The following is a 26,248-nucleotide window of genomic DNA, read 5'->3' as shown; positions in this document are numbered from 1 at the left end:
ATAAAATAAAGATTTTAAAGGCCTGCTGTATTAAAAAAAAAAATTGGAAGTTTAACTCCGTTGATGCACCGTATTTTACACGTTAAATTAGTCATTTCAAAATCAAACTTTCAAAATCATTGGAATCTCCCGCGATGAAGCTATCTCTGAGGGCCTTTCACTCACTCACCGCAGGCAGGTAGGTGGTCTTTCTGTCTTCTACCGACTCCTCTCCGGCCTTGCTCCCCCAGCTCTCTCTGTGCTCTGTCCCCCAAATATTCCTACAGGTCGCACAAGATCTGCCAGCAACCCTCTGATGGTTAAACTGCCGAAATCTCGGCTCACTGCTCACCTTCACTCTTTCATTCCTCTTTTCTCCCGCCTGTGGAACAAACTCCCACACTCCCTTCAATCCCTCTCCTCCCTCCAGGTCTTTAAAACAGCTGTTCACCACCATCTCTTATCTTCCCCCATCCATAACCTTGATCTTTTCTACCCCCACTAATTCACCCCAGATCCACCTTGTTTGAAATTCCAACTTATTTCCTGGAAATCCTGGCAGTGTCCATATGTTTATACCTCTCCCACCCCCCCCCCCCTTCACATGCCTCCCCCCCTTCACATGCCTCCCCCCCTTCACATGCCTCCCCCCCAAAGCCCTCTCCCTCCCACAGATCTCTCGATGTCTCCATGTCTCTCGGTCCCTGCTCTCAAATGTTGTGTTTGTGTCCTTCCCCCTCTCTCCCCATCTTGTCTACCGCTCCCGATGTTATTTGTTTTATGTGTCTGTTTGTCTTTCTGTGTGATTAATGTTCGCTCTTTCACGAGCCTCGATCTTGTATACAAAAAAAAAAAAAAAAAAAAAAAAAATAGTTATCCATGCATGTTTTTTGTGTCCTTTACAACAGCCCTAAAAATAGCAAGTTTCCTGTTTGGAATGATTTTCAATTTTGTTTGACAGACACGTTTCCAGCAGATGGCAGAGGTGTTAAAGGTGGGTTTCTGGCACCTTAAAACCAGATTGCTCCGGGTGAAAGGGGCCCGCCAGCCTTGGATGGCAGCCCACATACGAGAGGAACAACTCCGATTTAAAATCCCAGCTATGGGTTAAATAACCTGGCACCGGGCAGCAGCAATGCCTTGAGCCACTCATTGGCGGATTTTTTATATTTTTTTGTATACAAGATCGAGGAAAGTGAAAGAGCGAACATTGATCACAAAAAGACAAACTGACACATACACCATATGATAAAGGGAGCGGGAGACAATATGGAGAGAGACAGGGAAGCACACAAGTACAACATTTGAGAGCAGGGACATCGGAAGATCTGTGGGAGGGAGCATAGGGGGGAGGGGGCATAGGAAGGGGGTGGGGGATGGGAGAGGTATAAAACACGTGGACACTGCTATGACTTCAGGAAAATAAGTCGGTATTTCAAAAAAGTGGATCTGGGGTGAATTAACGGGGGTAGAAAAGATCAAGGTTTTGGATGGGGGAAGATTAGAGATGATGGTGTACAGGTGTTTCAAAGACCTGGAGGGAGGAGTGGGATTGAAGGGAGTGGGGGAGTTTGTTCCAGAGGCGGGAGAAAAGAGGAATGAAAGAGTTAAGGTGAATAGAAAGTCTTGATTTTGGCAGTTTAACCATAAGAGGGTTGCAGGCAGATCTTGTGCGACCTGTAGGAATATTTGGGGGACACAGCACAGACGGGGCTGGGGGGGCTAGGCCAGAGAGGAGTCAGTAGAAGACATAAAGACCACCAACCTGCCTGCGGTGAGTAGGTGAAAGGCCCTCTGAGTTAGCTTCATCGTGGGAGATTCCAATGATTCTGAACGCTTTAGTTTCAACAGCGTGAAGACGAGGATGGTGTGAGGCAGGAGCCGGCCCAGAAGGGGGAACAGTATTCCATTGAGCTGCGGATGAAAGCCTTGTATGTGGTGAGGAGCTCAGGTGAGCCAAGGAAGGACTTCGCAAGACGGAGGATGCCCAGTCGGCGACTGGCTTTGGAGGCCAGCTTGGAAATGTGGTTTTCCCAGGAAAGATCAAGGCAGATAGTGAGACCCAAAAGCTTGAGTGACAGAACTTCTTGGAGAGGATTGTTGAGAAAGAAGATGGGAGGGTTGTCCAGTTGGTCTTTTTGGAGAGACATAGTAAGAGTGTGAGATTTGTCAGGATTGAAAGACATGTTCTACTTGTTTGACCAGTCTGTGATTCTGTCCAGGTCTGCAGAGAGTGAGGAGGCTGCAGACTGCCGATCTGAGGGATGAGGTATGGAGCGGCAGAGAGTGGACTCATCAGCAAAGAGATGGAGATAATTTTTCAGAGAGTCGGACAGATCATTGACGAAGACCAAAAAAAGCACAGGGCCCAGAACACTGCCTTGGGGAACTCCAGCCTGAACAGGAAGGGGAGATGAGAGAAACCCATTCAGGGCCACACGTTGACAATGACCAGAGAGGAAGTCCGCAAGCCATGCGTGGCGAATTCCATGGATACCATAGGAGGAGAGTTTGGTGAGCAGAACGGGTTTCAAGACCGCATCGAAGGCACATGATATGTCAAGGGATACAGCTCTGATTTCCTGTTTGGCACTAAGGACCTCCATCCATTGTTGAGACAGCTCTAATTTCCTGTTTGGCACTAAGGACCTCCATCCATTGTTAAGACAGCAGAAGAGGCATGTCCAGAGTAGAATGACCTGGTCTGAATCCAAATTGATGATCCGAGATCAAGCCATTGGAGAAGAGGAAGTGGTATGGAGCGGCATGTCAGAAGCGATGATTGATTCCATGCCCTTGCTGATTATTGGGAGTAGGTCGATTTGTCTGCTGTTGCAAGGATCTGTTTTTGCACATTTTTTGTGTGTAAAGCGGTAATGTTGGCTGATTTCCAAGCCGATGGCAGATGACCTTGAGCAAAAGAGAGGCTGAAGAGAACAGAGAGAGGGTGAGATGGACGGCAGAGCAGGATTTTAGGTCCCGTGGGCTGATGCCGTCTGGTCCAGGTGCTGAATTCAGAGTCGAGGTTTGACAAAAACTTCTCCACCTTGTCAGGAGAGGACACAGAGTCCAGGAGCAGCTGGGTTCGACTGGGAAAGGTGGGAACAGAGAGAGATGGGTTTGGGACGCAAGATTTTGAGGCAAACACAGAGTTGAGGCATTCGGCTTTGTCACGTGCGGTGTCAACTGTGTATCCATTTGAGGTAAGGGAGGGGATGGAGGGGGAACAAACACCAGAAACGGATTTGAACAGACGCCACCAGGATTTGGAGGAGGGAGACAGGTTTGAGAGTTCAGTCTTGAGAGTGGAGAGATATTGTTTCCTGGCTCTCCTGTTGGGTAGACACACTTGTTCCGAGCTTTGTGGAAGGAACTGAGATTGCCTTCCATTGGATTAGCCTTCCATGAGGTGAAGGCAAGTTGCTTCATGGCAACTGCCTCACCACAAGCTTCATTGTACCATGGACGGGAGGAAGGGTATGACAACTGAAGACGAGATGGGATAAATCTGTGCATAAGAGAGATCAGTTTGCTTTGGAAGAATTCCCAGGAAGAGTTGATGTCAGAGGCAGTAGAGATGGGAGACCAGTCCAGATGATTGATGGCTGCTTGAAGACCGTGCCAGTCAGCCTGAGTGAAATGTCAGACTCGTCGACGCTGAGGAGGCTCTCCGAGAATGGCCAGAGAGATGTCCACTTTAACAAGCACATGATCAGAAGAACCGATTGGAGCAGAAGAAGAGCAGCAGACATTTGGAGGGAAGGTAGTCATAACTCAGTCTAGAAGAGAAGACACTCCATTGACTGAGATCCGGGTCGGGAAATTGACAGATTGTGTCAGTCCCAATGAGTCACAGAAGTCCTTTGCTGAGGTGCCATGGCTGGTGTGAGAGGTACCCACACCCAGCCAAATGACATGATGACAGTTAAAATCACCACATATGAGGAAGAGAGAGTTGGGATGAGTGGATAGAAGATGGTCCATGTTGTCAGACAGGGAGATGTAAATGGAGTAATCACTGTTTGGAGGATGGTACAGAACACATATGAACAAAAGGTGGGAGCGGAGAGGAAGCCGTAGCCAGAGGTACTCCTGGGGGTGAGGTGAAGAGAGGGCAGTGCAAGGAGAGTGAGGAAGAGAGTTTTTGATAAAGATAGCAACCCCACCCCCAGAACGAGGCTCAGGTCTATCATACCAAAGGAGGGAGTAACCAGGAAGAGATATTAAGGAATCAGAGACATCTTGAAGGAGGAAAGTTTCTGTTAAGCAGATTACGTCTGGTTTGTCAGAAGCAACCTGTATGGAGAGATGAATAAGGTTTGAGCGAACGCCCTGGATGTTTGAGGTCCATACCGTTAAGGAAGAGGGAGGGGGAGCATCGGATACAGGACATGGGAGGGGAGGGGTAGGTTAAGATGAGGGGTGAGAGGGGGAGGTAGGGAGAGCAGTTGGTCGTGTGTCGAAGATTGCAGAAGAGTTAGGAGAAAGGGAAGGATGAGGAGGACAAAAGGTTTGATGGCGATGGGAAGAGGCACAGTGAGGTGTTGTTTGTTTTGTCGGGCAAAGTCGAAGGTTGGAGGAGGGGGAGGTATGAGATTGAAGGGAGAGGAAGTGGGGAGGAGGGAGCTTTGAGGAGGAGGAGGGGGGAGGGAGGAGAATTGGAGAAAAATAGTAGGGGGAGAGATTAGATGGGGAGGAGTGGGGCAGGGGGAGTTTTGAAGGGGAGGGGTGAGGGGGGAGTTTTGAAGGGGAGGGGTGAGGGGGAAGTTTTGAAGGGGAGGGGTGAGGGGGGAGTTTTGGAAGGGAGGGGTGAGAGGGGAGTTTAGAAAGTGGATGATTAATGAAAAACTAACATTTATTACAAACTGGGTTTGTTGTGATTTTCAAGTCAGAGATCCGTTTGAAAACGATAGAGGAGGGGTGGAATGAAGGTGAGTTTCGAGAATGTAGAAAGGAATGACTAAGAGATTGATTTTTTTTTTTGAAATGGAATGATTTGATGAGGAAATTGAAAAAAGCCTTTTAAATATGAAGAAAAACAGCGTGTTGTAATAAACCACTGAATAAGACACTGCACCGGAAAGTTTAAACATATTTAAACAAAACCGTGAAAAACAATCTGGGAAAAGTCCCTGAAATAAGGGCGTGGATCAGAGAAAGGAGAAAGGGTTAAATGAGATGGAGGAAACTAGAATTGGAAGGGTGTGTTTCAGCTGGAGATGGAAGGAAGAGGTGGAAGAAAAGGAGATAAAGGGGGCGGGGCAAGACAACAAGCTTGTGCCCGTGAGGAGAGAAGGAAATAATAATAATTTTTTGGGTTTTTTTTGTATTTAAAACGTTAGACCAAGGGTAGATGTTCGGGGAAGTTAGGGGGAGAAGAGAAAATCTCAGAAACAAGCAATACAGCGAAGGAAAGAACTTATATTCACAAAACACCGACGAGGAAGCCAAGAGAGACCAGGCCGCACACGTGGTGCGAACAGAAAACGCTTATTTACACACAAGTTTGCACAAATTGAAAACCAACACCAACTAGAAACACACAGCAACACATACACAATAAAATAACAAGTGGAAATTCGACAAAGACACGAATGGGAAAATACTTAAACTTTGATGCCATGCAGAGGTCGAAGTCACTTCCTTGCTTAAGGGACCGGAAGCGGAAGTTGATGTTGGCAAAGAATTCCTTTTCAAATTCAAAAGGATGAATTTCTTTCGGGTTCAACGGCAATGTCTGCCATATATGGAGGCACATTACTCAACTTTATGAAGAACTGGCTCTGTCTACTGTGCTTCACGTTCCCCCTGTTCCAAGGGAACGAAGTATTAAGGATCAACCCCCTCACACTATTATGAAAGCAAATATTTATGGCACCAAGGTTAGATCTCCTGACTATCCAGGACCCGTAGGACAACCCCGTGCTGCTTCTCCAGTGAGTATGACGCGTACCACCCAAACCCCTTCTTGGGGAGGTGGTAGGCTGAGATGTGGCACATCCTTGGTTCCACCAATTACTGATCTTCGACATACTAAACGTATCGCAACATGGAATGTATTGCAATTAACCCAAGTAGGATATCCACAAGCCATGGTGCGTGAAATGACAAGACTCCAAATATCAGCAGCAGGCTTGTCCAAAGCAAGAATACCTGGCAGTGGACAGCAGCAAGTGGGGAACTACACCCTCATCCATTCAGGAGAGTCAAAGCACATCCCTCGTGTGGTCCTACTACTGGCAAGCAACATGAGCCGCTCATTGATGTGATGGCTCCCTGTTTCAGGCTGTCTCCTTATGGCTAGCCTAAAGCATCAACATGGCGCCCTTTCGCCGATTGTGGTATATAAGCCCCCAACGAGGTCTCTAGTTGCTCATATAATGTCTTTCTCTGAACTTGCAGAGTCTCTTGTAGCATTGTTCTCCTCCCATGACCAACTTTTGATTCTCGGTGACCTGAACGCATCCTCTGCCACAGACCGTACAGGATACAAAAGTGTTATTGGGAACTGCGGATCAGTGTAGATGAATGACAACACTTCATATGATCTCCCTCTGAGGTTATGGGTTCTTGGTTCAGAAGAGAGACATACACAGATTTACCTGGATCTCTAATGATGCTTACACCTGTCAAGAACTCGATTTCATTTTATCTTGAGATTGTTCAATTTTCAAATCATATCGAGTTTTTAGAGGGACCAAAGCTCTGGAAAACACTGACCGCAGACGAGTTGTGGCCGAAAATCTGCCTACACTCTGTATACCATCATCAAGCAAGACCTGGGCGACGCTTGAACGTGGAAGCTATGGATCGTGACCCAGAGCTGTCAGCCCGATATAACATATCTATCCAGAACCGTTTTGATGCTTTGGGTGAACTGTCAGACGACGTTGAGGAGTCTTGGCCTCTTATCCATGACACCATCCTCTCGACAACATCCAAGCCAGTCGGATTCAGTGGGCAACAGAAATGGCCCTGGTTGTCTGTCGATACCCTGGCCATTATTGAAATGAAGAGGCAAGCACGACTTCAAGGAAACATCCCAGAAAGAAGGCGCCTTAGAGGTGTCTATCGAGAGAAGGCTAGGAAAGACCTTGACTCTTGGTATGGACACCTGGCCGATGAAGCTGAGAAAGGTATCCATCAAAACGACCTTAGATCTGCCTTCCGGGTCGATCCAGCGCATGCAAACTGGTCAAAATCCAAATAAAAACAAAAGCAGCATTCCGATCATGAAGGCAAGCGGGACACCCTGCCGCACCAATGAGAAAACCCTTAACTGCTGGAAAGAACATTTTTAGCAGGCTCTTAACTTTCCACTTAACTTATTTCCACTTCCACTTATTGGAAAGGGTGTTGGAGAGGAGGATAAGTAAGAAAGTGAAGATTGACGAAATACAGTGTGGATTTATGCCAGGAAGAGAAACGACAGACACGCTTTTTATTGTGAGGCAGTTGCAGGAGAAGTCCATGGAGAAGAGGAAGAAGTTGTTTCTTTCGTTTGTTGATCTGGAGAAAGCATTCGATGGGGTTCCACGTGAAGTAGTGACATGGGCATCGAGGAAGTTAGGAGTGGAGGAATGGTTGATCAGAGTGGTGATGGCAATGTACAAAACAGCGCGCACAGCTGTAAGGACGAAGGACGGGAACAGTGGTGAGTTTGAGGTGAAGGTGCGAGTGCATCAGGGGTCGGTACTAAGTCCACTACTATTTGTAGCTGTGATGGAGGTGCTGGCTCGGAACGTAAAGGAGGGTTTACCGTGGGAGTTGTTGTATGCAGATGATCTGGTGTTGATTGCGAAAAGTATGGATGGACTGAAGGAAAAGATGAACAAGTGGAAGGAATGTATGGAGACAAAAGGTCTGAAGGTGAATATCGGAAAGACGAAGGTGATGGCAAGTGGTAAAGCATGTGGTGAGGTGGAAAGAACTGGGAAGTGGCCATGTGCTGTGTGTGCAGGAAGGGTGTCGGAGTGAACTCCATTCAATGTACAATGTGCGCTGAGTGGGTTCATCAAAAATGTAGTGGTCTGAGAGGGTCATTAACCAGTGTGGCAGCTACATTCAAATGTAAGGTGTGCACAGAGGGAGCTGCAGATGGAGGAAATGTTGAGTTGGATCTTGGAGACGGCGTGAAGCTGGAAGGTGTGAAAGCATTTTGTTACCTAGGAGACATGCTGAATGGAGAAGGTGGATCAGACTCGGCAAAGGTTGCTTGAGTGAGATGTGCATGGAAGAAGTTTCGGGAACTGAGTTGCGTGCTGATGAGGAGGGGAGTGTCGTTGAAGCTGAAGGGAAATATGTGTGCTGCATGTGTGAGAAGTGTTATGATTTATGGGAGTGAGACATGGGTAATGAACGTAGAGCAGCAACGAAGGCTGGAAAAGGTGGAAATGCGAATGGTTCGGTGGATGTGTGGAGAATCATTGAGAGAGAGGAAGACAAATGATGAATTGCGAAAGATGATGGGAATAGAGCCTGTGATGGATGCTGTGAAGAGAACCAGTTTGAGATTGTTTGGTCATGTGTTGAGGAAGGATGAAGTGACTGGTTGAGAAGAGTGATGGAAATGAATGTAGAAGGAAGTGGAGGATGGGGAAGACCGAGAAAGACTTGGCTAAAGATGGTGGAAGAAGAAATGTGGGCAAGGGGGTTAACAAGGAGAGATGCAGAAAATAGGGCAAGATGGAGAAGATTGTCATGGGGACCGCAAGGCTAACCCCCGCTCTTGCAGGGAAAATGGCCTTAAAATGCCTGTTGTTGTTGTCTTAACTTTCCCCCTGCTCCACACTTCCCCGACTTGGAGGTGATAGCGCCCAGAGCCGACAATGATGTTACTGTGAGAGTGTGGATCCTCCATCCCTGTCTGAGGTGCGCTGTGCAGTGAGGAATCTCAAAAAATGGTCGAGCCGCTGGGTGTGACATCATCACTGCAGAATTGCTGAAATGTGCTGAGACTCCAATTTGTCACATATTATACTGGCTTTTCAGAAATGTCTGGAATTCTGTGTATGTTCCAGCAGAATGGAAAAATGGTTTAACAAGTACAGTCTATACATTCAAAGTACACCGCCCCCATGCCAAATAAATAAATATCCTCCAGCGCGGTATTGCCGGGGTGCTTTCGGCGCCTGGCGATACCACCGTGCAGCACATAGAGACGGTATTGGGAAGGAGACAACAACATGCATTTTTAAGGCCATTTTCCCTGCTAGAGCGGGGGTTAGCCTTGCGGTCCCCATGACAATCTTCTCCATTTTGCCCTATTTTCTGCATCTCTCCTTGTTAACCCCCTTGCCCGCATTTCTTCTTCCACCATCTTTAGCCAAGTCTTTCTCGGTCTTCCCCGTCCTCTACTTCCTTCTACATTAATTTCCATCACTCTTCTCAACCAGTCACTTTCATCCTTCCTCAACACATGACCAAACCATCCCAACCTGTTCCTCTTCACAGCATCAATCACAGGCAATATTCCCATCATCTTTCGCAATTCATCATTTGTCTTCCTCTCTCTCAAAGATACTCCGCACATCCATCGAACCATTCGCATTTCCACCCTTTCCAGCCTTCGTTGCTGCTCTACGTTCATTACCCATGTCTCGCTCCCATAAATCATAACACTTCTCACACATGCAGCATACACCTTTCCCTTCAGCTTCAGCGACACTCTCCTCCTCATCAGCACGCCACTCAGTTCCCGAAACTTCTTCCATGCACATCTCACTCGAGCAACCGTTGCCGAGTCTGATCCACCTTCTCCATTCAGCACGTCTCTGAGGTAGCAAAATGTTTTCACACCTTCCAGCTTCACGCCATCTCCAAGATCCAACTCAACATTTCCTCCATCTGCAGCTCCCTCTGTGCACACCTTACATTTGAATGTAGCTGCCACACTGGTAAATGACCCTCTCAGACCACTACATTTTTGATGAACCCACTCAGCGCACATTGTACATTGAATGGAGTTCACTCCGACACCCTTCCTGCACACAGCACACGGCCACTTCCCAGTTCTTTCCACCTCACCACATGCTTTACCACTTGCCATCACCTTCGTCTTTCCGATATTCACCTTCAGACCTTTTGTCTCCATACATTCCTTCTACTTGTTCATCTTTTCCTTCAGTCCATCCATACTTTCCGCAATCAACACCAGATTATCTGCATACAACAACTCCCACGGTGAACCCTCCTTTACGTTCTGGGCCAGCACCTCCATCACAGCTACAAATAGTGGTGGACTTAGTACCAACCACTGATGCACTCCCACCTTCACCTCAAACTCACCACTGTTCCCGTCCTTCGTCCTTACAGCTGTGCGTGCTCTTTTGTACATTGCCATCACTACTCTGATCAACCATTCCTCCACTCCTAACTTCCTCAATGCCCATGTCAATACTTTGCGTGGAACCCTATCGAATGCTTTCTCCAGATCAACAAACCTAAAAAACAACTTCTTCCTCTTCTCCATGTACTTCTCCTGCAACTGCCTCACAATGAAAAACGCGTCTGTCGTTCCTCTTCCTGGCATAAATCCAAACTGCATTTCGTCGATCTTCACTTCCTTCCTTATCCTCCTCTCCAACACCCTTTCCAATACCTTCATTCCATGCTCCAATAACTTTATCGCTCGGTACGAGCCACACTCCAGAGGGTCACCTTTCCCCTTGTATAGAAGGACGAGGGTACTCAGTTCCCAATCCACTGGAATGCGGCCTTCTTTCACCACCAGATTACAGATCTCTGTCATTCTCTTCACACCCCAACTTCCTGCTGCCTTCAACATATCTCCCACAACTCCCGTCGGCCCTCCCGCTTTTCCACTCTTCATTGCTTTTATCGCTTCCTCAACTTCCTTCTCAGTTATCTTTTCTGCCGGTCCTAAAACTGGGTTACTCTCTATGTTGCCATACCATTCATTCTCTGTATTCAACAGCATTTCCATATATCTTTTCCATCTTCCTTTAATTCCATCTGGGTCGACAACGATTTGTCCCACTTCATCCTTCAAGCAACTCACCCCCATCGCATCACACCTCTCTTTCGCTATGTGCTTTGCAATCCTGAATACTGCTTTCTGACCCTCTTCCGAATCAAAGTGTTCTCCGAACATTGTACAATAATTGATTAATTGCGTAAATAAAATCAACAATAATAGAAAAATAATTTTTTAATCAATTGACTTATAGCACACCTCAACCACCAGTGTTTCATCCGAAGCTGAAAGTTTTTGAAAATTAAATGAATTATTCAAAAATTAAATAATTAATTGATTAATCAATAAATAATAAATCGATGAATTGATTAATCAATAAATCAAAAAGATCCTTTATAGCCACATCACTTGGTCATTGTCGTGTCCAAATATCAGCTTCCTCGCTTTAGAGGTGCCCGAGATATTGCCCAGATGAGAAAGAAAATAAATCAGTACTTAATTAATCGATAATAATTAAGTAACTCATCAATTAATTGATTAATCTAAAAACAAAAATACCGTTTTTGCCAAAGCACTTGCTCACTATTGTGCCGAAATTTCAGCTTCCTAGCTCAAAGTCACAGTGAGGTTATTTTGATATCACAGTCACAGTGAGGTTATCAGAGTCTCGCGAGATCTCGGAGACGGTGGGAGGGATTTTCGAAGCTCCACACGGTCTCCACGTTTTTCGAAGTTAAGTCTGTTCACAATTGTATTTTGTCGAAACTGTATTTATCTTTCGGTGTGTGAAGTTATTGTGTGCAACTTTGGTTGTTTCTCGGTGTTTATCTTTCATAAATTGATCGTCTGTTTGCCGTGTCGCGAGCAAGGCCTTTGCCGCGTCGCGAACGATTTGAAATCGAAGTTAAGTGATTGTTCCCATTTGTATTTTCGTTAAAACTGTATTTATTTATGGTGTTGTACGTATATTGTGTCCCGACGAAGATTTTTCTGTGCAAATCTTTCATACCTGTATTGAAAATCGTGTTAATTCGTGTCGTCTTGAGGCCTTGTACAGTGTACACTGTACAACCTTGAGGCTTTGTTTTTCTCTCAGCGGTCCGTCGTTTGTGATCCAATAACTTTCGTTCTCTGTATTCCCAGTCTTTTCACCCATAGCCTACTTCCTTGTGTAAATCTCAACTAAAAAAAAACAAAAAAAAACAAAAAAAACATTTCCTTCTCTGTTCTCATTCGTTTATTCATTCTTATTCGTTCGTTCGTTCTTCGACCACGTGTTTCTCCCCCATTTCCCCAGATAGTTTTCACTGTTATTAACCTTCAATGTTTACACTTTCCCCTCAAGTGATGTATTCCGTCATATTTTATAACACCTTTTTCTTCTTCTTCTTTAAAAGTCTGCTTTCGACTTGCTCACCAAATCAATTCATCCCAAAAAAAATATCCATCTCCTATAGTGCCTTTTTTCTACATTCCCTAAACTCTCCTGCACTCCATCCTCCATCCAGCGTCCTTAAACGTATTTTTAACTCGAAGGTCACAAGAAACTCATTTTGCAATAAATGTTAGTTTCCCATAAATCGTACACTTTCTAAAATCCAATCTCACCCCTCCCCTCCAAATCTTCCCCATAACCCCTCCCCTCCAAATCTTCCCCATCACCCCTCCCCTCCAAATCTTCCCCATCACCCATCCCTTTCAAATCTCCCCCCTTGCCCCCTCCCTCCTAAACTACCCCCTCACCCCTCCCCGCCAAGACGCCCCCTCGCCCCTACCCTCCTAGACTCCTCCCTCACCCCTCCCCTCCAAATCTCCCCCATATCCCATCCCTTTCAAATCCCTCCCCTTGTCCCTTCCCTCCCAAACTCCCCCCTCACCCCTCCCCTTCAAATCTCCCCACCCTCATTGCTTCTCAATTTCCCCCCTCTCACTCCCCCTCCTCAAAGCGTCCTCCCCGCTTCTTCCCCCTTCCAACTCTCACCTCCATCTCCCCCAACCTTCTGCCTCGCTCTTCCCCCTCCTCAAATAACACCTCATTGTGCCTCACCCAATCACCATCAAACCTTTTGTCCGCCCCATCCTTCCCTTTCTCCGAGCTATTCTGAAATCTCTGACACACCTTCAACAGCTCTCCCTACCTCTTCCACCTCTTCCACCTCTTCCACATCTTCCACATCTTACCCTACCCCTCCTCCCCCCTGTTCTGTATCTGATGCTCCCCCTTCCTCTTCATTAACGGTATGGACCTCAAACATCCGGGGCCTTCGTTCAAACTTAACTGATCTCTCCATACAGGTTGCTTCTGTCAAACCAGCCGTGATCTGCTTAACAGAAACTTTCCTCCTTAATGATGTCTCTGATTCCTTAGTATCTCTCCCGGGCTACTCCCTCCTCCGGTATGATAGACCTGAGCCTCGTCCTGGAGGTGGGGTTGCTATCTTTATCAAAAACTCTCTTCCTCACTCGCCCTGCACTGCACTCTCTCCACCTCACCCCCAGGAATACCTCTGGCTACGGCTTCCCCTTCGCTCCCACCTTTTGTTCATATGTGTGTTGTACCGTCCACCAAACAGTGATGACTCCATCTACATCTCGCTGTCTGATAATATGGACCAACTTCTATCTACTCATCCCAACTCTCTCTTCCTCATTTGTGGTGATTTCAACTGTCATCATGCCAGGTGGCTGGGTGTGGGTACCTCTCTCACCAGCCATGGCTCCTCAGCAAAGGACTTCTGCGACTCACTGGGACTGACACAATCTGTCAATTTCCCGACCCGGATCTCAGTCAACGGAACATCTTCTCTTCTGGACTTGGTTATGACTAACTTCCCTGAAAATGTCTGCTGCTCTTCTTCTGCTCCAATCGGATCATCTGATCATGTCCTTGTTAAAGTGGACATCTCTCTGACCATCCTCAGGGAGCCTGCTCAGCGTCGACGAGTCTGGTATTTCACTCAGGCCAACTGGCACGGTCTTCAAGCAGCCATCAATCATCTGGACTGGTCTCCCATCTCTACCACCTCTGACATCAACTCATCCTGGGAATTCTTCCAAAGTAAATTGCTCTCTCTCATGCACAGATTTATCCCATCTCGTCTTCAGTTGTCATACCCTTCCTCCCGTCCATGGTACACGGAATCTTGTGGTGAGGCTGTTGCCCAGAAACAACTTGCCTTCGTCTCCTGGAAAGCAAATCCAACGGAAGGAAATCTCATTTCCTTTCACAAAGCCCGAAACAAGTGTGTGTCCACCCTCAGGAGAGCCAGGAAACAATATCTCTCCGTTCTCAAGACCGAACTCTCTTATCTGTCTCCCTCTTCCAAATCCTGGTGGCGTCTGGTCAAATCCGTTTCTGGTGTTTGTTCCCCCTCCATCCCCTCCCTTACCTCCAACGGCTACACAGCTGACTCCGCACGTGAAAAAGCTGAATGCCTCAACTCTGTGTTTGCCTCTAAATATTGTGTCCCAAACCCATCCCTCTCTGTACCCACCATACCCAGTCGTACCCTGCTGCTCCTGGACTCCGTGTCCTTTCCTCCTGACAAGGTGGAAAAGTTTCTGTCAACCCTCGACTCTGATTCTGCAACTGGACCCGACGGCATCAGCCCACGGGTCCTAAAATCCTGCTCTGCCGCTCTATCTCACCCTCTCTCTGTCCTCTTCACCCTCTCTTTTGCTCAAGGTCAACTGCCATCTGCTTGGAAATCAGCCAACATCACCGCTATGCACAAAAAAGGTGCAAAAACAGATCCTAGCAACTACAGACCAATCAGCCTTCTCCCAATTATCAGCAAAGTCATGGAATCCATCATTGCTTCGGATATGAAATCTTTCCTCTTCTCCAATGGCTTGATCTCTGATCATCAATTTGGTTTCAGACCAGGTCACTCTACTCTGGACATGCTGCTTCTGCTGTCTCAACAATGGATGGAGGTCCTCAATGCCAAACAGGAAATTAGAGCTGTCACCCTCGACATATCACGTGCCTTCGACACGGTCTGGCACCCCGCTCTGCTCACCAAACTCTCCTCCTTTGGCATCCATGGAAATCTCCACGCATGGCTGGCGGACTTCCTCTCTAGTCGTCATCAACGTGTGGCCCTGAATGGGTTTCTCTCATCTCCTCTTCCTGTTCAGGCTGGAGTTCCCCAAGGCAGTGTTCTGGGCCCCGTGCTTTTTCTGGTCTTCATCAATGATCTCTCTGACTCTCTTGAAAATCCTCTCTATCTCTTTGCTGATGACTCCACTCTCTGCCGCTCCATTCCTCTTCCCTCAGATCGGCAGTCTGCAGCCTCCTCACTCTCTGAAGACTTGGACAAAATCACAGACTGGGCAAACAAGTGGAACATGTCTTTCAATCCTGACAAATCTCACACTCTTACTATGTCTCTCCGAAAAGATCGATTGGACAACCCTCCCATCTACTTTCTCAACAATCCTCTCCAAGAAGTTCTGTCGCTCAAGCTTTTGGGTCTCACTATCTGCCATGATCTTTCTTGGGAAAACCACATTTCCAAGCTGGCCTCCAAAGCCAGTCGCCGACTGGGCATCCTCCGTCGTGCGAAGTCCTTCCTCGGCACACCTGAGCTCCTCACCACATACAAGGCTTTCATCCGCAGCTCAATGGAATACTGTTCTCCCCTATGGGCCAGTGCTCCTGCCTCACACCTAGCTCGGCTTCACGCTGTTGAAACCAAAGCTTTCAGAATTATTGGAATCTCCCGCGATGAAGCAAACTCTGAGGGCCTTTCACTCACTCACCGCAGGCAGGTCGGTGGTCTTTCTGTCTTCTACCGACTCCTCTCCGGCCTTGCACCCCCAGCTCTCTCTGTGCTCTGTCCCCCATATATTCCTACAGGTCGCACAAGATCTGCCAGCAACCCTCTGATGGTTAAACTGCCAAAATCTCGGCTCTCTGCTCACCTTCACTCTTTCATTCCTCTTTTCTCCCGCCTCTGGAACAAACTCCCTCACTCCCCTTCAATCCCACTCCTCCCTCCAGGTCTTTAAAACAGCTGTTCACCACCATCTCTTATCTTCCCCCATCCAAAACCTTGATCTTTTCTACCCCCGCTAATTCACCCCAGATCCACCTTGTTTGAAATTCCAACTTCTTTCCTGGAAGTCCTGGCAGTGTCCATATGTTTTATACCTCTCCCACCGCCCCCTTCCCATGCCCCCCCCCCCCCCCCCAAAGCCCTCGCCCTCTCTCAGATCTCTCGATGTCTCCATGTCTCTCGGTTCCTGCTCTCAAATGTTGTGTTTGTTGTCCTTCCCCCTCTCTCCCCATCTTGTCTACCGCTCCCGATGTTATATGTTTTATGTGTCGGTTTGTCTTTCTGTGTGATTAATGTTCGCTCTTTCACGAGCCTCGATCTTGCATACAAAAAAAAAAAGAAAAAAAAAAAAAAAAAAAAGTATTGGCTGAGATATTGCCTGGACAAACAAGAAAAGAAGCAAACAAACAACCGGAGTGAAAACAGAGTACTCCCTTTCAGCGCGCGTCATTGCCTTGAGGCCCCCCTTCGGTGCCCGGCAATGGACGTCGTGCAGCGCTTGGAGATGGAATAGGAAAGGGTTGTACCGACACAGCGGTGTACAATAAATCCCAATTCTGTGCTGGTTCAGTGGAAGAGAGAATGTTGGAGCAAAAATTGGAGCAAAAAAATTAACTTTCTGCCCTCCTCCCCCCCCCCCCCACACTCCCTCCCCCCCCCCCTCAACCCCCCCCCCCCCCCCCAACCCCCCCCCCCACCCCCCCCCCCCCCCCCCCCCCCCCCCCCCCCACCCCCCCCCCCCCCCCTCCCCCCCAACCCCCCACAACAACACGTGCAATTAACCTTCTCACTCCCCCACCCTCATCCCCAAACAATTGCAATAACCCCCTTGCTTCCCCTTAAACAAGTCAGTACAGGGGATCACAACTTAAGAAGAGGAGAAATTATCAACATAAAGTAAGGTGTATATGCCAGGTAAATGGAAGGTGCCTCACCTGCGCTCACGCTGAAGACGCCGAGTTATCCGTTTCACTTGGTAAACCCGATTCAGGAGCTGTCTGTTCACCTGAAGAAAACACCATTGACTCTCCTACCACCAACTACATGAGAACACTGCTAATGACTGTATATGTATTGCATATGCAAAAGATGCTCCATGGACATTGCAATACCATTTCCAATTATATGAATAGTGAAGGGGGAAGGGAGGAAGAGGATGGATGAAGGTAAGAGGGGAGGAAAGAGAACGAATGTGAAACAGGATTTAAAGGTTGGAGCGTCAAAAGGAGAGTGGTGGCGGGGAGGGGGGGGGGGGGGATCTGCGAAACATCAATCAATATGGGAAGGAGGGATGGGAGGGGAAGCAGAGATGGGGCAGGAGGTGGGGAGAGAGAAAGAACAGCGGAGGTAGGGAGAGAGAGAGAGAGAGAGAGATGTGGACGGAGAGAGCACAAGAAGGGGGTGGGGGGGATGAGAGAGTGAGGGGTGCAGAGATAGGAATGAAGAGGAAAGGATGCTGAGAGAGATAGGGGTGCGGTGGGCAAAGAGAGAGAGAGGGGTGTGGACGGCAAAGCGAGAGAGAGAGAGAGAGAGAGAGAGAGAGAGAGAGGTGTGGACGGCAAAGAGAGAGAGCGAGAGAGAGAGAGAGCGAGAGCGAGAGAGGAGAGAGGTGTGGAAGGCAAAGAAAGAGAGGTGTGGAAGGCAAAGAAAGAGAGGTGTGGAAGGCAAAGAAAGAGAGGTGTGGAAGGCAAAGAAAGAGAGGTGTGGAAGGCAAAGAAAGAGAGGTGTGCAGAGGGGGGGGAGAGAGAGAGAGAGAGAGAGAGAGAGAGAGAGAGAGGGGTGCGGAGGGCAGAGCGGAGAGAGCGAGAGAGCGAGAGAGCGAGAACGAGAGAGAGAGAGAGAGAGAGAGAGAGAGAGAGAGAGAGAGAGACACACACACACAAAGAGAGAATTGAATTTTGAATCCCTTTTATTGTATTCAAGGACACAGGAAAAAACATATGTGCAAGCAATCAGTTCCAAAGAAAAAAAATCAAATCAATCAGGAATTATAAAGTAATTATCACTTTTGAATCATCGACTGAACACAAAACATTGCCAATACACCACTTTCTCTCAAAAAGTTGGACGTTTCCATTACTGAAGAAGAAATCAAATTCTAGCTTGAGTCGTGTTGAGACTAACCCTTTAAAAATAGAAATAGCATCAGAGCCATAGCCATTATCTATTTTAATTTTCCAAGATTTATATATTGCATATTTTGCAACAGCAACCAAAAAATTGAGAAGAACACCCACGTCTCTACATGTGGGCCTGAAAGACACACCAAATATAAACATGTGCATATTGAAAGGGAAGGACAGTTGGTGAAAAAGATATTCAAGGAACAAGAAAAGCGATGTCAGTCTCCGACACTGCACATAAGCATGAAACAAATCCTCCTGATCACAGAAAGGACAAGTTTCCGGCAGTGAGCTGTTAATTCGGTGAACAAAAATATTGGAGGGGAGCGCACAGTGTGCTAACCTCCATTGTATATCTGCTAACACACCATGTATTGGTAAGGTGTGCATTTGAGGCCAAAGGGGAGTAGAGGGAGACCCCGATCCTAACCGCTCTGACCACAAAGATACTCGTGTTCTCCCAGAGAGGGGTACATTCTTATTTTGTCGAGAGAGATCACGGATTCCAATCTTAGTTACAAGATGAAAAGGGGGGGTGTGTTCAATCTCTGGCTGGAGAGAAGAAGAAGGGAGCACTTTGATTTCAGGGAAACTTAACTGAAAGTCCTCAATGTTACCAACACCTTCCCAGCCGATGTTTAGCTGTCTAAATTCAATAATGACTATACATACAACTTGGCCTACAAGTCAGACAGATCGAGATCCAACTGAGGTTGCCACCAACCCAGCAGGTTTCCACTTAATTCCAGATGAATCTCTCAGATCACATACTTTGTTAATTCCTCCTTGGATAAATTTTTTAATCAGGGCATGGCGATGAGGGATACCAGGAAGAAAGTTATTGAAGAAAAGGGGTTCTTGAAGGAACATTCGACAATTATAGCCCTCAAGCAAGCTGTGGACGTCAAACCTTCTCCAAGTATCCAATAAACTCTGATAGAATCTCGGAAGAGAGGCAAAATTTATATGCTCGAGGTCTATCAAAAGAAGCTGCCGATCATATCTCGGTTTACCAGCCTGTTGTAGCAGAAAAAACGCAAAAGGCCGCCAGGGCAGCTCTTCAGCGAACAGTAGTCTCTGCAGAGACTGCAGCCGAAAAGCCACAACCCGGCCAGAGATATCAACAATGCCCTGACCACCTTCCTTCCGGGGGTAGTACAAAATCTCAGGCCTCAGCCAATGTTAGCCACTCCAAAAGAAGTTTACCAGCATTCGCTGAGTAGCCATAATTAGTTGGTTTGATGGCTGTAAAGCAATAATTCTGTGCCATAATTTTGTTGCAACCAGATTATTTATGACAAGAGTACGACCTCTATAAGAGATGGACCTCAGCAGTCCTTCCCATGCTTTCAATCTGTGCATAATTTGTTCCAGCACTCCTTCCCAATTTTTCATTTCTGTTTCACGATTGCCAAATATGCACTCCAAGATATTTAACCCCATCCGTTCTCCAGACCAGGTTATGTGGGAGTGAAGGTGGTGATACACAAGAGAGATTGCTTTTACCACACCATAATGCTGTACTTTTATTCCAATTGATCCCACCGGAGGAGGCTGCAGAGAAATCTCGCATACAACGTTGTAAAGCAGAGATATCATTGGAGCTTCTAATCAAAACACAGACATCATCATCATCATAAGCCGTCTGCACAAATTCTGCTCCTTCTATACTTCTCATTCCCCGAGTTATTCGTTGTCTAATAGACCGAAGGAGTGGTTCAAGGGCGACTATATATAAAAACCCGGAGAGGGGGCAACCTTGGCGAATACCCCGTTGGAAAGGAAAGGGAGAACATAACTTATTGTTGATTTTTATCATACATTGAGTATTAGTATACAGGAGTTTCACATAAGAGATGAAAGTTTCACCAAACCCCATTCCTTCCAGAACAGAAAAAGGTACTTGTGGTCAACACGATTGAAGGCCTTAGTTTGATCAAGAAACAGCAGTCCAAAATCGTCACACAGGAAATTATTGCATGAAATAACATCTCTTACCAAAAAAATATTATCATAAATAGATTTTCCAGGCACACAATAGGCCTGTTCCAGGTGTACAACTGAACTAATCACAGACTTCATACGATTAACAAGTACTTTAGAGAGAATTTTGTAATCAACACACAATACGGAGACAGGTCGCCAGTTGTCAACCAGTTGAAGATTCCCAGCTTTTGGCAGCAAACAAACGACTGCTCTTCTCCAGGACATTGGAAGTTCTCCGACACGTATGCTTTCATCGAATACATCGAGTAAGTCAGGGCCCACAAGGGCCCAGAAGGTCTTATAGAATTTTGCGGGCAGGCCATCTATTCCAGAAGCTTTTCCATCTTTCAGGCTCCGCGCAGCTGCTTCAAGTTCATCAGCCAAAATTGGGGAGTCAAGCACGCATCGCTCGTCCTCCTCGACACTCGGAAGCCCAGCAATTAACTCTGTATCACCTCATTGTCCACGTTCTGAGGAGAATACAAGTTAAAATAGAAACCTTTCAGAGTACACCTGATTGCCTGCTGGGAGGTCACCAGGGACCCATTGGGAGTGAGTAAAGTATGAATTTGTTGTGACCCTTTGAGGGAAGACTCTAACTTAAATAATTATTTGTTTGGCATGTCCAGAGTTAAATAGCTCATTCGCATTCGGACCAAGGCACCCATCGCCCGTTGCCGTACCATTTCCGCGAGCACTGCTTTCTTTGCCCATACTAGGGCATGCCCGTACTATATCTATATCTAAAATTATATCCCCCCCCTCTATTTACATGAAATGGTTTGGTCCAAAGCGAACGGCTTGCGAGTGGTGACAATCCCCCCCCCTCTATTTACATGCAATGGTTTGGTCCAAAGCGAACGGCTTCCGGAGTTTGGTAAAGAAATCGCCATCGCGTGCACAAACGCGCAGGAAAGCGAATGAATCGCAAATTCGTTTTTATTAGTTGTAAAACATAGTTTAACGCCAACATAGTTTGCAAACGTGAAATAAATGAATACGCTCTCAAATGTGCCATCCGAGGCAGAGTGTGCCCGCCACGTTCGGCACACGCGATCGTTCGCTGCTCTCTGATTGGTTGAATCGTTTTTTGGACATAGCTCGGTAAGTAATTGTCCGATTAATATGAAACCTTGAAAAGGCACATCCTCGGGTCCCCAGCAATATACCTGGCAAGTTAAAAGTATATCGGACCCGTGGTTGTCGAGAAACAGCGGTCACAGACAAACGTACAGACAGACAGAGATTACTGGAATTATAGATAGATTAGTTGGTCACGTGCACCTCTCCCAACCTCGTCAATATTCTGTTCTAAGGATACAATTTCAGATTTTAACTGATCGATTGATATCGATTGAATTTTAGTGGTGCATGCACTATACTGTTGACAGTTCTTAATTTGGGACTTTGCAATGTCCCACCACAGCCGGAGACTATCATACTCAGGTCTGGAGGAGCGAATTTTCTCCCACACGACGCGAAAGGCATCATTAAATTCCTTGTCATGTAAGAAACGAGTATTCAAAGACCAGTAAGCACTACCACCCGGTGGAAAGGGTAACTTAAAGGACATTGAGATTAAACTGTGGTCTGTGAATCCAGTTGGTAAAATTTTGTAGGCAGACACCACATTCAACATTGGCTTGTTCACATAAAATCTGTCCAGCCTTGCCATCGACATAATACCATCATTGCATCTACACCATGTATAACAGTGTGAGCGTGGGTGTTGTGATCTCCACACATCCTTAAACCGAAAGATGTTGATGGTGTCCTCTAGAGCTTTCGTAGAGGCAACATGAGGCTCATGATAATTCCTATCAATCGAAGGACAAATTGTGCAATTAAAATCTCCCGCGATACAAATAAAAGCTGTTGCGTCCAGAGTTTTTACAAAATCCCGTAGAGTGGAAAAGAAGATTTTCCTCTCCATTGGGTCGCACAGTGCATAAACATTCACTACTATAATTTTTGGGTATTGTAAAGAAATTCTACGGAGATCAAATGCCCTTTATAGATTTCTTTAAATGAAACCTGTTGAGCACAAATCTTATGACTTAGGCAAATGGCAACACCGGCTCGAGGTGTCGGGAACCCACTTAGCCACCATTGCCCCTTAAAAAGTTTTCCCCAATCGGCTACTTGAGCACAAGTACCATGGGTCTCTTGTAAGAGAATAATGTCAGCCTTTTCTTTTCCAACCGCTTGAATGGTTTGCACCCTCCGTAAGGGGGCACGACCCCCATTTATATTTAAGGATACAACATTTAGTTCCATAGTTGATTCTTCTGGGGGGTAAAGTCCTCTCCGGCTGTGACGTGATGGCTTTCCGCAGCCACTGAAATTCAGGTTCGGAGATTTCCACATGATCGCTCCTTTGCAGCAAAGGTTTTTGTGGCTGCAAGGAAGGCCTGAATATTAGGAAAATGATCCTCCATTCGTACATGCCGTTGTCTGAAAGTTTCCTTCAAAAATCTGACAATATTTTCTTTTGAGATTTCAAAAGGCTGTTCTTCCTCCTGAGGGGGGAAAGCCCTGTCAACCATTGCCACTGGCTCCTCATTGCCGATCAGTGTCTCGGTAGTTAGAATTCCCTTAGTGACGCTAGTGATAAGTTCCTCCTGAACCTGCACAGAAACACCTGTTCCATCCCCATCTACCTTGGATTCCTCATCCTCATTATCCTCATGCATCATTGCAATGGGGAGGGAGGAGTCGTTATTAGCAGTAATGGGTATTCTACATTCCCCATTAGAATTGATATGGTCATCAGTAGGTAGTTCGGTTTCGCAGGTTTGATTACAACCTTCAGAAAAAAATTCCCCTTCATCCTGAGCAGGTGGTATCATGTCAGCCATAGTTTCACCACCTTGCTGACCTTCATGTGAAGGACTATCCGAACCGTTTACCTGCTTTCTGTCTGCACCACCAACACTTTACCACCTTTATCCTCATTCCTAGTACTTAAAAGTGACCGTTTCAATTTTTTCCGAGACGCCACATCTACAATCTGCTGCTCCTCACAAATCATTCCCTCTACAGGTAGAGGCTTCTCCCTTACATTTGCTGACTCATCGGTTGCACAATGGCCAGCTGTACTGGATGACTCATCGCTTACACGAAGCACATCCGTGTGGGTCTTATCAGCACCACTCTAAGCCGTACCTTGATGGTCCGACGTAGATTCCTGCACTGAAGGCGAATCATCTATAGAATCCTCCGTAATGGTCACAGGGGAGTGGGGGTGGGGGGGGGGGGGGAGAGGCGGGGGAGGAGCTGGTCCGGCTGCTGTGGCATACGTTTTCTCCCCATCAGGACAATACTGCCTAGTGTGTCCATGTGCACCACACCCGAAACAAATCAATCTCTCCGTTGCCGCAAAAATCCTGTGCTCACGTTTTGACGACTTAAACATGAGAGAGATTCAATTGCGTCAAACCATCCTTCAAAACAACATAACAAAACCGTCTAAACGTTTCGATATGCTTCAGCTTCCCATCTGTGGTGCGTATGGAGGCTTTGATAATTCTCGACACCACAGTACCGTACTGACAAGCTTTTAAAGAATTTCTTCATTAGACAGCGTCGGTAGGACGTTTTGATAATATTACCTTCAAGGCCAGAGTGTTCCATGGCGAAACCGGAACAAACTGGTCATTACTGTTGTAAAAATCAGAGTTACAACATTGGCTCAGATCATGAGTTTAATCTCAATCGATCCCTAACAATACCTGTAAAGAGAACCAGCGAACATCACATCAATATTCAGCATACATCTGAACTAGTAATGAGTTTACAGATGAGCACAAGCAAGCCGTAACAAAGTGGCGGTACGTACCATCTAGTCATGCACCAGCATAGCATATAGTTAATGTCTCAGGTATGATCATAGCGCTGAATGACCGAGTTCTTATAACGGCCGCGTAGCGGACAAAAGATGCATGACACCTGGGTTCAGACATTAGACAGAATTTCATGGCATTCTCCCCGGCGTTAAATCTACACTACCCCTAGGGGTGAAAGCAAGCGGAATAGCAGTATAGAAAACGTCAGTTAGCAAAAGAGTACAGAGAGCAGCAAGTCATGTCAGTCCCAGCCGTAGCGATCAGGGCGTCACATTTCTCTTCCGGCGCGTGTTCGGATAAGCGTTGGGAGCTTCAACCGCGAGACCAAATTCCCCCACGTCGGAATAACCGCATATCTCGGGAGACGGCGGCGGCGGCTCAGGGCCGACCGGATCGGGCGTGTGCGGGAGCGGGGTTGACGGTGAATGCCCCATCAACGGGTCCCCCTGGCTGAGTTCCGGCTGAATGGTATCCCTGCACGGAGCAAGATGACGCACCGAGACTGTAGACTCGCGTCCATTTGGCAGCAGCACTCGAGCGTGCTCGAGATTGGCTTGGAGAATGTGAACCTTGTCGACAAGCGGTTCATATTTACTTTGACGAACAGCGCGTTTGAGGAAAGCCGGTCCGGGCTCAGCTAGCCAGCCCGGCAAAGGTCGAACAGCACCAGAACGGCGCGAGTAACGAAACAGACGATCGTAAGGAGTTTGATTAGTAGCTGTGAATAATAAAGTCCTGATCGAGTTTAACGCCCCGTGCACCATCCAGGTCCATCGGTCCAGTCCTAGTCCGCGAGACTTAAGGCCCAGAGTAATGGCCTTCCATACAATGCCATTAAATCTTTCCACCTGACAGTTCGCCTGTGGCCTGTACGGGGTAGTATAGCTTGAAGCTATATTGCGCTTGAGCAAAAAGGTCCTCACATCCTGGGACAGACACACAGCACCTCGATCGGTGTGTACGTAAGCCGGATTCCCGAACATGGAGAACAAAATATGCAGACACCGGATAACCGTCGCAGCGGACATATCATTGCATGGGCAAGCAAAAGGGAATCTGGAGAACTCGTCAACTATCGTGAGGAGATAGCGAGAGCTATCCGAGGCCGGTAGGCGAGGACTAGCAGGGAGACACGAAGCCGGTAGATGCCCTTTAAAGTCCATTGCCAATCTCTCCCAAGGCTGAGTAGCCTGAATCAGCGTACCCATCGGTGGTTTGTCGAAACGAGGTTTGAGTTCAGCACAAACGGAATAAGTGCGACACAGCTGCCGAATGTCCTCAACAGAGTGGGGCAAATTGTGACTGTGCACATAATGAGCGAAACGCGTCACTCCGGGATGGCATAACGTTTCATGAAGAACACGCAGATCCTCAAAGGAGGCGAGACTCGCACACACCGAAGGGCGTGATAATGCGTCTGCGGCGAGATTATCCCGCCCTGGGCGATACTTAATAGTGTAGCAAAAATCGGCTAGCTCTATCCTCCAGCGAGTGATCTTTTCGTTCTTAATGCGTTGAGCATGGCGCGTGTCGTACATAAAAGCGATGCTTTGCTGATCAGTAATGACCTCAAAACATTTGCCATGCAGATTGGGTCTCCAACGCCTAACAGACTCAACGATGCCGTACGCTTCCTTCTCGACAGACGAATGACGTTTCTCCGCGGACGAGAGAGTCCTTGAAAAGAAGGCTACAGGTCGTCCCCTTTGAGAGAGCGTGGCAGCTATCGCGTGGTCTGACGCATCGCTTTCCAAAACAAAGGGTTGACTGTCATCGATAGATGACACAGCGGCGCCAGCTATGTCGGACTTCAGGCCATGGAAAGCGGCCTTGGCGGCATGACCCATGGGGAACATTTTGCAATCTACAAGTGGGCGGAGATTTTCAGAAATATTTTGGACCCACTTTGAGTAATGTGCAAATAGTCCGAGGGCACGCTTCAACGAAGCGCGATCATGTGGTGGGGCCATGTCGAGCAAAGGTCGCAGCCGCTCCTTGTCTGGAGTGATAATGCCCTGGGTCACGGTGTACCCCAGGAGATCTATCGTTCGGGTGGAAGAGCGACATTTAGCCTCGTTCAGAGTTAGCCAATACGTGCGTGCAACCTGGAGGAAACGCTGCAAATTAGCATCATGATGGGCCTGATCGTACCCACAAACTGTTAGATTGTCCAGGTAAACAAAGACATCGGTTAAGTGTTCCTTAGCGAATATGTCATCTATGGCCCTTTGAAAGCATGCCACCCCGTTTGTGACCCCAAAAGGTAATAGAGTGAACTGGTACAACCTCTGTCCGGATTCAAACCCGGTGTAGCTGCGA

General features: G+C 47.1%; 1 protein-coding gene across 1 annotated transcript in view; it reads right to left on the bottom strand.

The window, feature by feature from the left end:
* The window catches only part of TFPT (TCF3 fusion partner), a 63,928-nt gene that overhangs the window by 24,681 nt on the left and 12,999 nt on the right, over positions 1-26,248 (bottom strand). The window contains exon 3 of the mRNA XM_078776484.1: positions 16,911-16,981. Within this exon, the coding sequence (XP_078632610.1) occupies positions 16,911-16,981 (71 nt within the window). The remainder of the gene's footprint in view (positions 1-16,910; positions 16,982-26,248) is intronic.

The sequence above is a fragment of the Myxine glutinosa genome, chromosome 1 (assembly GCF_964187855.1).
Source record: "Myxine glutinosa chromosome 1, kmMyxGlut1.1, whole genome shotgun sequence".
Taxonomy (NCBI): Eukaryota; Metazoa; Chordata; class Myxini; order Myxiniformes; family Myxinidae; genus Myxine; species Myxine glutinosa.
The sequence above is the reverse complement of the archived record's forward strand: the minus strand, read 5'-3'. Positions and strand labels throughout refer to the sequence as shown.